General features: G+C 38.2%; 1 protein-coding gene across 1 annotated transcript in view; it reads right to left on the reverse strand.

Moving 5' to 3' along the window:
- LOC107102121 (Purkinje cell protein 4-like protein 1) overlaps positions 1–4,716 on the reverse strand; it is a 40,217-nt gene extending 35,501 nt beyond the window's left edge. Inside the window, exon 1 of the mRNA XM_015401301.1 lies at positions 4,459–4,716. Coding sequence (XP_015256787.1) covers positions 4,459–4,467 — 9 coding nt within the window. The 5' untranslated portion in view covers positions 4,468–4,716. The remainder of the gene's footprint in view (positions 1–4,458) is intronic.
- Between the last annotated feature and the right edge of the window lie 9,883 nt (positions 4,717–14,599).

Consider the following 14,599-nt stretch of genomic DNA (forward strand, 5'->3'; position numbering starts at 1 on the left):
TATATATGCTGACATATTAATGAAGGAGATTTTTACATGCTTTTTATAAATTAGGATTACCTAAGTCATAATTTTGGAGTCCTGCATTTCCAATCATCCCATCACCTCTCATGAGCTTCATCTGTTGTTACAAATATAATGCCATCAAATTTCCTTCAAGGCCTTTTTCTGCCTTCATAATACAATAATATATTCTCCAATATTTCGCATACTTTAATCACAGTTGCTGGTGAAGATTCTGAGGCATCCAGGTTCATAGTCATTCCAAAAAAGTAAAAACAAAAAACAAAAAAACAATCCACTTTGTTTCCAAATTTGAAGATGTTTCGCTTCCCATCTAGGAAGCTTTTTTAATTCAAATGTCAGAAATAGTGTGAGGCTTTATACAGTAGCCCAACAAAGTCTGGCTTTTGCTTAAACAACATGCGAATTGAAACGGACGAACGGCTCAACCCCTTTGGAATGGGGGTCATTTGGCTTCACTTGTTAGCTTGCAATGCTTCATAACTGTCTATGTCTCTGAAAGGGTGGTCACTAAAGGGAATTGTTGGTATGGCTGAACAGGTGGGGTTTTCTGTTCCCCTGTAGAGGAGTTTGAAATTGAAACTGACCTGTTGGTCAGTTTCAATTTGCATGTTGTCTCAGCAAAATCAAAGCTTTTTTTGGGCTACTGTATAAAGCCTCAAACTCAACATTATTTCTGACATTTCAATAGAAAAAGCTTCCTGGATGGGAAGTGAAACCTCATTAAACTTGGAAACAAAGTCCACTGGATTGTTTTTTAGCTTTTTCTGAATTTAATCAGAGTTATCAAACAAGACTTAGATTTAGCTTAAACCTGTACAATTGCCCCATGGCTAATCCTAATTCACAGCTGGGTAATAACTAGTTACATTCATCCAGCTACAATGACTTAAGTAATATTCCTGTGAAGCATCAATACTACTTCTGGAGTAAAATGTGGCTACTCTGCTCTCTGTGAGTATCTTGAGCTACTTAAGATCAGGTTTCTACACTGTAAACAGTCGATATCATCATTGGAATTTCTTTACCTTTTCCTAACATACAATTCCCCTCGTATGGATTAGAGTTGGTTTTATGTTACAAAAAAAGATTGTGTTTCCTCTCTCACGGGTTTGTTATGTTATCACATTATTTATTTGTATTTATTTTCATTAAATACCAGAATTTTCTGCATCATGTCTATCTGACTACATCATTTACAAACATTAAATTAGATGCTATAAGCTAACAGCTACTAAGTTCTTGAGTAGCCTTTTATCTAGTACTTTTTGACTGTAATTTGAGTAATTATTTGGATCACTACTTTTTACTTTTATGTGACAAAAATAAATAAACAGAGTAGTGCTACTACTACTTGGGTACCATTTTTGAAATGTATTAAAATGTGAACGTAACCCTATATGTGATACAGGCCTCAACATCATGCACAAAAGTGTGTGTTTGATTTAATAACAAGTGGGTGTCATGTATAAAAGGTTAAAAATGATCGGGCAATGTTTTTAAAACCATTTAACTTACCTTTAACATTGAGTTATTTTGCTGTTAAAACTAACATAATTACAAGACTTGCTGTTCTTTTCAAAATAAAAGCACTTTTTCTTATGCTCATTCCAAAGTTTTGGGAACCACTCATTGCACTACACCTTGCACGTCGTTTTGTGGGCCTTTTTTTGGTACCTTTGAACACTTTAGGATGTAGACTCAACAACAAAAAAGAAAAGATGTGAACTATGTCAGCAAACTACTAGTAGTTTTACTAAATTAAAAGCACTTTCTCTTTACTTCTTCAGACATTTTATATTATAACCCCTCTCTAGAAGTTTTATTGTATTATTTTTTTTACTTCAATGCGTACTTATAGTCAGTTATAAAAATGATTAAATGCTTTGCCAAACAGTTTTCTTGAATTTAATGTATTTATTTTAATTGTGACTTAAATGTACAGACTGTAGGAAGATGCATCTCTTTTTATTGATATGCTAATACTTTATCCTATAGCAAATACAAAATATTCATAGATTACCTCATGCAGCCATAAGCCCATTTAGCCAATTAATCATGTACATCTTTGCTCCTGCATCAGAATTCTTAATGAAACTAAAATATAGCAAAATTGTTATAACAGTAATTAAAGGCACAGCGCAGACTTTGTGATCTAAAGAGTGATGCGTATAAGTTATTTTGAATGATTCATCAGACCAATATACAGCGCTTGACATTATAAATGCTACGAGTGTGGCTCCCCTTTTGAAATACCGCCTATTTAAGTCGGGAGAAGACGCACCATCGTTCCTCCCGGTCATGTGACCCGGAAGAACATATTGCTTCATGGCCGCAGCTTCTTATATAGGTCATATAGTCATGGAGCTAAAGCTTTTGCTTTAGTATTTTTTCGCCTGCTGTACTACTGGTCATGGCGTAGGCAAGGAAAAAATGTAAACCTTCTGACGAGGCAAAAAAATAGAAAACGTGAAAGGGATGGTACGTGAGGAAAAACAAGAGTCGATCTTGGAAAGGAGTTTATTCGTTGGAGCAGGCTGAAAAGAAGTAGCTGGATGTAAAACCGATTCTCATTTCTCAATTGGTAAGTTAACACTTCGCTCCAAGTATACAGTCATATATCTTTATTATTTTTCATGTTTAGTAGAAGAAAAATACGGGCAGAGAAAGCTAGCAGGATACAAACAAATGCTAACCAAGATTCCAGGTCCGAACCAGTCCCTCTGCACTATTCTCTGCGTGGCGTGGTCTGCCCCGGCAGTGCTCTCCAGTGAGAACCAGCGTTTCTCAAACATTCTGAGCTAAACCTAGATGCCTAGTGTGGTCCCTGATCAAAAATCACGGAAGCTGACCAGCTGACTGCTGCAGCGCTTGTGGCCACTAGGGGTGCTAGAGATGGGAGTTTCAGGTCCAGCGCCCCTAGTGGCTAAAAGTTACACAGCGTACCTTTAAGGTAGTGTGGATTGCATATCGATTTTCTTCTGCAGGACCACAAACATATGCATATCCTGGGTTTTATTGCTTTCATGGGCTTAAATAATCTTTCACTGGTTGCTGGATATTGCCGTCGCATGGAAAAGTGATTATTCTGTGCTCTAGCTACCATCCTCTCTTCCCTTCTGTGTGGCGGCAAACCTGCTTCAAGCGCTTTATCACTACCTAAACGACAAGAGCCTTTTTTACATTGTAAACATATAGTGAATGTAATTTATTCTCCAGCCCTCAATGTCTAAAACACAATATGAATTACTGTTATACTATGGATTGCAAAGGTTTCACTCCCCTTTGCATGCTGAATGCTTGAAACTGGAACAGTGGCATTTTTTTCTGAATAATTTGCTTTAAAATTATCTGATCACAGGGGAGGGGGGGGGTCATTAGAGAAAAAAATGCATTCCCAGAAGTTAAGTGGATTTATAATAATAATAATAATAATAACAATAATAATAATAATAGTAATAATAATAATAATAATAATAATAATAATAATAATAATAATAATGATGATGATGAAACAACACAATGATTTCACAAGCAAGTCATTTTCCCAGTCCTTTTAACTGGATCTCACTACACATGCAGTCAACAGAGCAGGTGCTAAAAACAACTAACAGAACACAGGAAAGTGTCTCATGTTTCACAAAGTCTTTTTTTTCTTCTACTCATTTTTAGATGCAACCAACACATTTTTCTTCATATTCCTCTTTGGCAAGGTATAAAAAAGTGACACTAGTTCCATCCATGATAAGAAACAAATACCTGTGACCATCTATGTGGAGCCGTATTTGATGTCACCAGAGGATGTTTTTGTGCAGAAGCTTGTGTTTAAGCTGGTTCATTTTATGTAAGGTAAAAAGCAGTTTACAATAAAATAACAAAAGATGTGGAAAATGTTTTTTTTTTTCCTAATCGACCTCATTTAGACTTTGTCTAAATTAAGTTATACCTTAAAATCCAGTTCATCTCTGCTAATATAAATAAATAAATAAATAAATATTCCGCTTATGCAAACATTTCTTGCAGAAAATGCAGAACATTTCAATGAATGGGATAAATGTCAACTTCTTTCTAAAGACTGAATCCAAATGTCATGTCATGTCATATGCTCTCAGGTCCCGCACTGGGAGAAGCCAGCAGATGTTGGCGGTGCGCACCGGGCCAGAGGCTGGTGTCAGCGGTGGATCTGCTGGTTGCAGTGTTTCTGGACCAAAGCCAAGAAGGAGTCAGAAGAGCTGCAGCTAAAACATTCTGTTCTGGTTCTGGAGCCGCGCCTTCAGGCTGCGGGGAATCCTGTGCGTGTGTATTGGGTTGCGGGGGATAAGGTGCGTTAACAGGACTGCGGCGCGCAAACATTTAACTCCCGATTGCACTTGTTGTGTGAGGATCTCCGGTTCTGATCCGGAACATTTCAATGCATTGCTGTTTAAAACTCACCTCACTCATGATGGAAGCGTGTTCGTGGGGGGAGTTTTGCTGCAGAAGTGGACTTCAGTTGCGTCTTGGTGTCCCCGCGGAAAAAGAGCAGGGGGAGAAAAGATCTTGTCAGTCAGGTGAAAAAGCTGTTGGCTGCAGGATCTCCGGTACGAAGCTGCGGGAACTCAGCAGGACAGACAGATTCACTGCAGCTCTGTGGCGAAGATAGAGAGAAAAGGAGGATGCGGCGCGTGGCGCGATGAGGTTTATGAGCAACAGCAGCGCGCGCTCCCCTCTCTCTCCCTCCCTCTCTCTCTCTCTCTCCCCCTCTCTCTCTCCCTCTCTCTCCCACTCTGAAGCAGTCAGCGGGGAGCAGCCTGATGCGCTCCGACGCGGATGTTTAGAGGCACAGAGACTCGGCTGGCCCAGATCTGGGGTCTCTGACTCCTGATCTACTGCCCTGCAGTTTAAAAGCTCATCCCTGCTCCAGCTAACCTGCACTAAATGAGTGGCTCGTTATCAGGTCTTTGTCCAACTTGATGACAGATAATAAATAATTTCAGTCAGCTGTGTTGGATCAGGGATGTGCGTAAAAGCTGCAGGGCAGTGGAGGTTGTGAAAAGCAGTGGAAGGATAAAAACGTTTCCTACTATTTATTTATATGCTTTATATATAATTTTTAGTCACCTGACCTGTTGTTTTTCTTTTATTAATGACTTTGATCATCTCAGATCATTGCTCCAGAACAGAAAGTTTCTGTGATCAGACAGTTTGGCTCCCAGGATCCTCGTTCCAGACCAGTCTAAGAAAACCTTGGTGTTTTTTTTTTGTTTGTTTTTTTTATTAGTTAATGTTCCTGGATTTGTATTGAAAACCTTTAGTTACAATTTTATTACGTCACATAAGAAATATCTCTGAAATAAGGCAGAGACTGATTCCCCAAACTAGATCTGGGGGAGAGTTTTCATGTTTGTTTTTTTACCCTCAGTTAAATTGTAACTTTTTTTTTTTTTATTTGTTTTAAGAAATCAGCATCACTCCCCTCCAGTTGGTCCAGAAAGCTGCAGCAAGGCTTTTAACAGTAACAAACAGAAAGGCTCACAGCTTTATCAGTGGTTTCCTAGCAGCTATTTTACCATGAAGGCCTGATTCACGCAGTCTCCTCCCAACAGTTGTTCTAGAGATGTGTCTGCTGCTAGAACTCTGTGTTTCATTGACCTGCTCTCTAATCTGAGCTGCTGTTAACCCTGTGATTTCTGAGGCTGGTGACTCAGATGAACTTCTCCTCTGCAGGAGAGGTGACTCTTAGTCTTCCTTTCCTGGGGCGGTTCTCATGTGAGCCAGTTTCTTTGTATCACTTGATGGTTTTTGCAACTGCACTTGGAAACACTTCCAAATTATTGCCATTTTTCAGACTGACTCACCTTCATTTCTTAAAGTAGTGATGGCCATTCATTGTTTTTTTACTTAACTACTTTTTTTTCTTGCCATAATAAAAACTCTAACAGTTTATTCAGTAGGACTATCATCTGTGTATCAGCTGACTTCTGAGCTGACAAAACTACTGATGGTCCCAAATCCATTTATAAGGCAAGAAATCCCACCTGTAAAGTGAAAACCATTTCAGGTGATTACCTCTTGAAGCTCATCAAGAGAATGCCACGAGTGTGCGAAGCAGTAATCAAAGCAAAAGATGGCCATTGCACATGGTATTTAGATGGGTATTTATCTATATAACAATTGCACTGGGTAAAGAAACTGGTTATTGCACAGGGTATTAAATATTAATTGCACATTATACAGTTCTGACTTTTAAAGTTTAACTAAAGAGATCCCAATACATCTGAGACCCAATAATCACGCTGTCTTCTCTGTTCATTGGGCCAAAACCTTTTGAAGGTCCCTAAGACCTGGTTTAAAACTGGGAGTCACTTGTCCTTCCCAGCTGTAACCTCCAGACTGTAATACCCTGCCCCCCTCTCCATGTTTTTTTTTTAATATGCACCTAAATAGACTTTTATTGTGAAAAATATTTACTGAAATGTAAGTATTCTATAATTTATAAGTCTTGTGATATTTGTGTGTGGTATTTTATGCACTTTGTGATTTTTATCTGTGAAAGGTGCTATAAAGTTTACATACTGGCTTAGATCGAAACAGAATAGAAATGCAGAGCTGTGGAATTACTGGTATCGTGGGGGTGGGGGGTCACTGCCCGATCACAGACACTCTGGTTTGACAGTTCAGTCCATCATCTCAATTATAGGCACGATAAGCAGATGCACTAACGAGATGCGGCCCTGAGCCGCCCAGAGTGTCCCCGATGCTGCAGCCCCACAGAACATGCAGGAAGCTGACAGGGCAGACAGAGCAGGCAGGAACAGTTCAGGAATCCAGGAGACCTCCACTTGATCAGAGGTTCCAACCAAAACAGGAACAGATGGATACAGGCTTCCAGGAATCCTCAGAGAATGAAGGCAGGTTCAGAGTCCCGTGCGTCGAGCAACAAGCTCAGACAGAAACGCACAGACAGGCAGGATCAAGCGGGAGTCAAAAGGTGGTTCAGGCGAACAGATCAGATGGGTACAGACATGTCCAGTGGGTGAGAGGGAACAGAATCAGGAAATCAGAATAACAAAGGAAACACTGAAACGCTCTCCCCACTGGTTAGGGAACAAACTCGCCTGAAGACTCCGGCTCCAGAATAATCTTCTCATTGGAACCGGGACATGAACCTTGGACTAACTAAAACAGAACTCACAGACATTAAAACAGAAAGCAAACAATGATCTGGCCCTGATAGCTGGGTAAGCCAAATATAAAGGAACAGATGCAGGTGGATGAAATGAGGAGTGATTAGAGTCTGGGCACAATTAAACAGCTGAATCATATGAACAATTAAGGCCAGCTATCAGGGCAGATTAAGACGGACCCATCTAGAAACAGCTTTAGGGAAAGAGACCAATATTAAATAGAAATGTTTAAGTTGCTGTTGTTCCTAAAGTACGGATCAGGGCCACCCAGAGGACCAGGATGTGAGGGCTGATTTTTATAATAACTGTGATCCCTGAGGAATCCGGAGGGCCAAAATGTTACATGTAACAAATAATGATAAATGCAGAAGGATATATGCAGATATTACAGGGTACGTTTAATTTATTTTGATGAAACTATTAAAGTTAATATTACAGAAAATGATAAAATGCACAATTAAATAATGAAATGTCTAATAACATACAGTAGTTAAATAGAATTAAAATAATGGATTCAGTGTCGTTTTAAAAAATAATATGTACTTCACTCCATATTTTTTCATCCATCCATTATCCTAACCACTTATTTCCTAATGGGGTTGCAGGGGGTACTGGAGCCTATTGCAGTAGTCAATGGGCGAGAGGCAGGGTACACCCTGGACAGTACTCTATATTTTATATGAGAAAAAAAATCATACATATCTTCATTGGGTCACTTTCTTAGTTCTGTAGAGTTCTTAAACCCCTGCTCAAGGTTAAACCCCATCTTCTGCTTCCTTGAAGGAATAAAACAAGGTATCTATACCGACTTTTATTGCTTCATAATGCAGGTTTCATAAATATTAGTCATTATTTTAGGGATCTTTAGTGTAAAGTCATCTTATTCAGGTTTGATCGGTAATTTTCATTTTAAACAAGATACATTAAAGAGGTAGTGTTTGATGGAAAGTGGTTAAAGAAGAACTACTTAGCCCCTCAGCTCAATGCTGCATCCTTTAGCTTCTAAACCAGGAGTCTTGAACTCGAATCCCAGAGGACCGGTATCCTGCTACTGCTAGATGTGTCTCTGCTTCAGCACACCTGTCTGCAGTATGAGCTCATTAGCAGAGCTTTTGGCTGATGCTAGAGGGGTCGTTTAGCCATTTGATCCGGATGTGTAGGGCAGGAGACACATATAAAAGCTGCAGGATACAGAGTGTAAGCATCCTGCCCTAAACAGTCATATTTACATACAGTGTGACACGGGCAGAACCTGCTCTCCATTGACAGAGCCTGCAAATAGACAGATGACTGGTGACTCATGGACTCACCAAGGTTCAAGCCTGCTCTGACCTGTAAATTGCTGAAGCAACAGTGTCATTGTCAGCTCCTAAGCCACTTTTACACTATCAGCAGCTAGGAGTTCTGATATGGAAATATGCCAGTTATTTAGAATATTTCAATTTTAAACTCCTGTCGAATTTCCACACAATTGAAATGCCTTCATCTTACTCAGCTCATTGACAATACTGAAAGGGAAACGTGTTTGCTGTTGTGATGTGAAGCCTTTAAACCCAAGACCACTGATTTATTATGCAAGATGGTGGTAGTATCATGCATGGGGCTTTTGTAGCAAAAGCATTTGTATTGCAGAAAGTGAATTGAATTATAAGATTCACACAAAAAATGTTTTGTGTACAATGATCACCAAATTGCTTTAAAAAAATTCTATTTGTTTTTCTAAAACTCCAAGAATACCACGACATGAACCATGAAAAATACGTCGACTGTGGTTAAAAGCTGAATCTGTGCAATAGAAGGAATGTATTGATATTTAAGGGAAAAGTTCAGTCAGCAAGGAATAATAAATGGATCATTTTTTATACCTTAAACTAATGCGTTCTCTGTGATTTAATGAATTTAGTGTTAATCAGTAAAAAAATTAAAATAATCATTTCGTCGAGATCACTGAGTCCGGGACCGGCCATTCTTGCCCAATTTTAGTTACACCTCTTCCTGCAGTGACATCATGCCATCAAGCCATCCTCTCTGCTTTACAAACAAAATCAGTATAAACTACTAGACACACCTGCAATTATTTAAGATTTCAAGAGGACTTCAACATTGAAATTCACCAGAGCTATAGTTAAACTGACAATACCCATGTGCGTGGCAGTTGGATGTTGGAATATATCGGGTAAAAGTGAAAAAAAATGTGTTATTTCACCTTTCCGATTCATGATCGATCACCGACGGGTTACTGCATCCTGGTCGTTGGATTGCCAATTTAAAGAGGGAGAATTTGTCATTGAACTTCTGGCCACAGAAAAAACCTGTAATATGCAGCCAACATTTGGAAGAAGAATGTTTTCAAGATGACTTGGATAATAGCTGGGACTTGATCAACTGGGACTTGATCAACAGCCGATACCGCACCGTGACGTCACAAACGGGTAGGTGGCAGTATTACTCTTTTACAAACATTTTTCAGTTTAGCAAAAAAATTCTAGTGAAACAATGACATTCGAAATGAAGAAAATCACATCTAACAAAGGAGGAACACAATGTTTTCCAAAGACTGCAGGCAGGGGCGCCATATTGGGGGGAAAAGTTAGGATGATTCTAAGGGCCCTTGACTGAGGGCAGCCTAATAGAAGGAGGAAAGATTTGCCCCGCAATATTTTTCAAATATAAAGAGAAAATCCAGAAGTAAAATAAATTATCTTCATATCCTCCCTCATTTTTTCAGCAGTAAACAGTGAAAAAAAACATAAATATATTAACCCCTTCCCCTGTCTGCTGTCTGACTGAACATGATTTGCAAGTGTTTTATTATTTTGTTGTGTTTAGTTTTTAGTTTTAAAGATAAAATAAACCAGGATTAATCCAGCATTTATTGAGCCTATAGTGTGTTTGTTAATAATACAGAGGCGCACAGGGCTGAGAGTTTACCTTGATTAACCAGACCAGGCAACAGGAAAACGTTGAAGTCACCAGAGGGTTAACATCAGCTAAGCACTAGTAAATGTTTAGCAGGATATTTACTTTAAATAAATGTCTTTGTCCCCCCTTCATCATGTAAACACATGATCCACCAATAGCCCCGTTTCTTTAACCCCCAAATTCCTGGTGCCCCCCCGGCTGCAGATGTACACCAAGGCTCAGCACTTGGCCCACTTCGCTGCACTCATTTCACTTTGATTTGGCCGACATGAAGACAGGTTTAAATAGTTTACTACAATGAATAACAATTCTTCCAGGTTCACAGGATGGCACTGATGAGGAGTGGTTAGCTGTTATTATTAGAAAATTATTATAAGAACTAAGACATGTTGCAGATGTGATTAAAATTGTAGATAAGGTCCCAATCTTAATATCTGAAATGTTATGATAATACAAGAGGGAAAAGGTCAGCATATCCACAGAGGCTGAGATCAGGGTGGTGGTGAACGGTGCTTGTTTGTAATTATTTCCTTATTCTTTCTTCCAGGAGACATGAGAGGCAGTGGGGAGCTTGAGGGTTGACAGGCAAGTTAGTAATGGTGGATGGATGATGAGGTGTCCTGACAGCATGAACCACAGGAGCAGCCAGAGAGGCGGTGAGGAGAGTCACAGAGAGTCGCTAGGTGATTTCTTCTGCAAACTCTGAAAATGAAGAGACTGAGTTACGATAATCAAGGAGGACAAAAAAGAGGTAAGCACCAGAATGTGAAGCAACTCAGAAACAGAGAAGTAGTAAATGATAAAACTGATTTATATTCTGGGTATATTGACCAATCAAAGCACATTATACTGTCACTACACTCATCCAACACACAGCTGGACTAAAACAGTGCTTCAATGGAAGAAGACTACTCTTTGCATGAAACCACAGTCACTTGCCAGCAACCACTTGCTGGCAATACAATCTGGCATCTGCCTCAGGGATTCTGTGCTTCTTTGAGCTCCTCTTGATTGGGCCTCAGAAGATAAAGCTGTACAGACAAACCTGCTGGTCGCCCCTCAATCAGAGGAGACTCACACACTGTATGCAGCCATGTTGACATCACATGTGGTGTGTTGACATTTATGGTGCAGGTTTTTAGATGTATGCCAAAGATACAATCAATTTTTTTCTGTTTGTGCATCGATCTATTCACAGTCTCAGACTTCTAATTTGTAATTATAACGTTGTAATCTGTTAACACTTTGATGCCTTTCATGGTTTCCTTTTAAATATGCTATAATTTGATCTACTGACCGCAAGCAGGATCCAGAGCTTTAAGACTCTTGATGACAATTGCTAAAGACATTTCTTCAAGAGTGAGTATTTAGAATAAAATAAAACACATTTTTAGAGTTTTTTTAAAGACAGATTCTGTTTTTTTTTTTCTGCGACTACACTAATATCTAAAAGCATTGTTTTTTTTTTTTTAATAAGTGCAAGTTTTGATCTAACAGAAGATGTTAACTCCAAGTCCACTAGGTCAGGTCATCATTGTCCAAAAAAAACAGCCGTCGTTGGCCTATATAGTTACTATCCTATGGCTCTACAGTAACTTCAGTCATCATGAAGTCACACGTCTCTGACTTTCAGTGGTGTTATGTCCTTGGGTAAGACATTTCATCATTGCCTATTGATGGCAGTCAGAGGACACTCATGTTTTCTAAGGGTATTTTAACTTTTATGAGTGTTTTGTCTGTGCCTTCACTGGAAGAATGATCTTGAAATAAGTAAAACTATCTTAGATTAAAGGGGAACACCGTTTTTTTTTTTACATTTGGCCCTTGATTTTACGTTATTACATCATGTTCTACTCACCCATATGAGTTTTGTGTCATTTGGAGCCATTCTGAAGATATTCTGTTATATCCAGGTAACGTCTTCCTATGGGCAACAAGTTGAAGGCGCAAACTGAAATGTTCATAATTTATCATTTATGGTACACCAGCATTCATAACATGTAGGCGAATCACTGTCCCCCAGACATCTGTTTATAGTCTTTATATTTGTATGTTTTTTTTTTTAAAAGCAGTGTGTGTATGACGTCATCCGCACGCTCCGGCTACCGTTCATTCTTCCTGTCCGCTGAACTGCAGCTAGTTTTACTGACATGCCGAGAAGATGTCTAGTGCTACTACCACAGATAAACTCGCTCTCGAATTGGAAATGAACGATTCAGATTAGCTAGCCAAACGAATATAAGGGTAGAGCGTAGCCGCCTGTGACCCGGGCTTCCTGTTACGACTCCAGTCCGCATGCGCGGATGACGTCATACACACTCTGTGTACAATATACATAACGCAATATCTGCAAAGTACTACAGAGAGAAGAAGAAAATAAAAATAAAAATGACTGCATGTTTTACGGGGGATTTGTGTTTCTTGTAATCTAAATGCAGCAGCACACATAAGCTGAATGAAGGGATTAATGTTTTACATTGCATTATATTACAGCATATCAGGGTCTCCCACCAACCGCTAATGGCACAGTTGGTAGCCATGTTCCCTCCAATCCAAACCCTTTCTACTTGGAGTTTACCTGTTCTCCATCTGAATCTCCTTGATGCAAAGACCATCTAAGTTAGCGGAGCTAACATGGATTTTTAACAGTGGTAAGCCCTCATCAAACCTTAAAATGTAATATAAAAAAATCTTATTTATAGAGTAACCAGGTTGAGTACCCCAAATTCTCAAGGCTATTCCAACAAACTGGTTAAAAAAAGCTTAACAAAAATAAAGTTGTAAAAAATTCTTCACATCGTCACATCTCTTTTAGCTGTTATTCAGAATGTAAAAGAAAAGAGAATTTTTAATTAAATAAAAATTAATGTATGTTGATCGAATTACTAAGATTTTTAACAGTGGCAGTGAACAAGAAAAAAAAAAAGAAACATCCACCAGCCTTCTGTGGAAAGATTTCATGATGCGGCAAAACTAAACAATACATTATTGTTTTCATTGTTTTATTAGGTCTTTTTTAGAATATCTAAAGAACAAATATGTATTTAATGATTTCAGAATAAATAATTCAATGTGTTTTTAAAGGGAAACAACCTATATTCTAAAACAGCCTCTAACTTGTTTTGTTATTATTATTATAATTTTTTTTTCTACACCTCACAAAACTAAACCACATTCTCAGGGTTTGGATGGTGAGAAGATTTAAAACTATCACTTTAGTTTTTATACATTGGCTAATTATGTTATAGAAAATTCTCAGAAATGTGTTCAGTCTTCAAATGGCAAACAATTACAGAAAAATAACTAGAGATGCAATAGCACCATCTAGTGGAGATACTGGTGACGTGTTTAGAAAGAGTTTAGAGTCCATCCATCAGATGTCTGGAGATGTCTGGTTTGTCATTTCAGGGTCATGGGCGTTCAGTGGGTTAGAGAACAGATATACTCTGAACAGGTCAGCAGTCCATCATCTTAATACAAATAATAACTGAAATGAAGTAGTTTTATCAGTACTTTACTTTTGTGTTCAATTTTATAAGGACTTTTTACATCTACTCTCTACATTTGGACTTTCTTCTCCATATTTCTCAAAACCATCTCTTCACTTGTATACATATTGATAAAAGCACCATTTAACAGCCTCAGATGATGTTTCCTCTTTCTACCGACACAGTTAGCAAAAGAGGATTATTAACCTATTTTATGAGTAAAGAAAATTTTTCCTAAGAATTTAGTTTCTAAAAGTTATTTGTAACAATTAAGGCAAAAATTGTATTTTATTTTTTAATTTAAGTACAGTTCAGATTTTTTTTCTTTTACTTCTTTGAATGAATTTATTTGTCTTTTTTACACAGGAAACTCTGTTCTCTTGGCTTAAATAAAGAATGTGAGGACATTTCACATATCTGCATACAAACATGCACTTAAACACATTTAAGGGTGATTTAGGGAAATCAGTTAACCTCACAGTCAGGTTTTTAAAAAGGATAAAAACAACAACAACAAAAAAACATGCAGATGGAGAACAGGTAAACTCCAAGTTTTGGAGGATTGGAGGGAACATGGCTACCAACTGTGCCATTAGCGGTTGGTGGAAGACGCTCATATGTTGTAATATAATGCAATATAAAACATGAATCCCTTCATTCAGCTTATGTGTGCTGCTGCATTTAGATTACAAGAAACACAAATCCCCTGTAAAACATGCAGACATTTTTATTTTCTTCTTCTCTCTGTAGTACTTTGCAGATATTGTGTCATGTATATTGTACCAGATTGTTTATTTGTCTGTCATCTTTTCTTCCATGTTTTGTTTTTTTTCTGTTGTAATCAGCTGACACTAATCGGAGTTTGCTTTTCTTCATGTTACACCTGACTTCTGCCTTAAAGACCCCTCATCTAAGCCACTAAAAACACAAACAATCTAGATCAGGTATGAGTTAATCATACTGGTCATATTTATTATAAATATGTCACAGATAGTATTC

Source organism: Cyprinodon variegatus, unplaced genomic scaffold (assembly GCF_000732505.1).
Source record: "Cyprinodon variegatus isolate N-32 unplaced genomic scaffold, C_variegatus-1.0 Scaffold1206, whole genome shotgun sequence".
Classification (NCBI taxonomy): domain Eukaryota; kingdom Metazoa; phylum Chordata; class Actinopteri; order Cyprinodontiformes; family Cyprinodontidae; genus Cyprinodon; species Cyprinodon variegatus.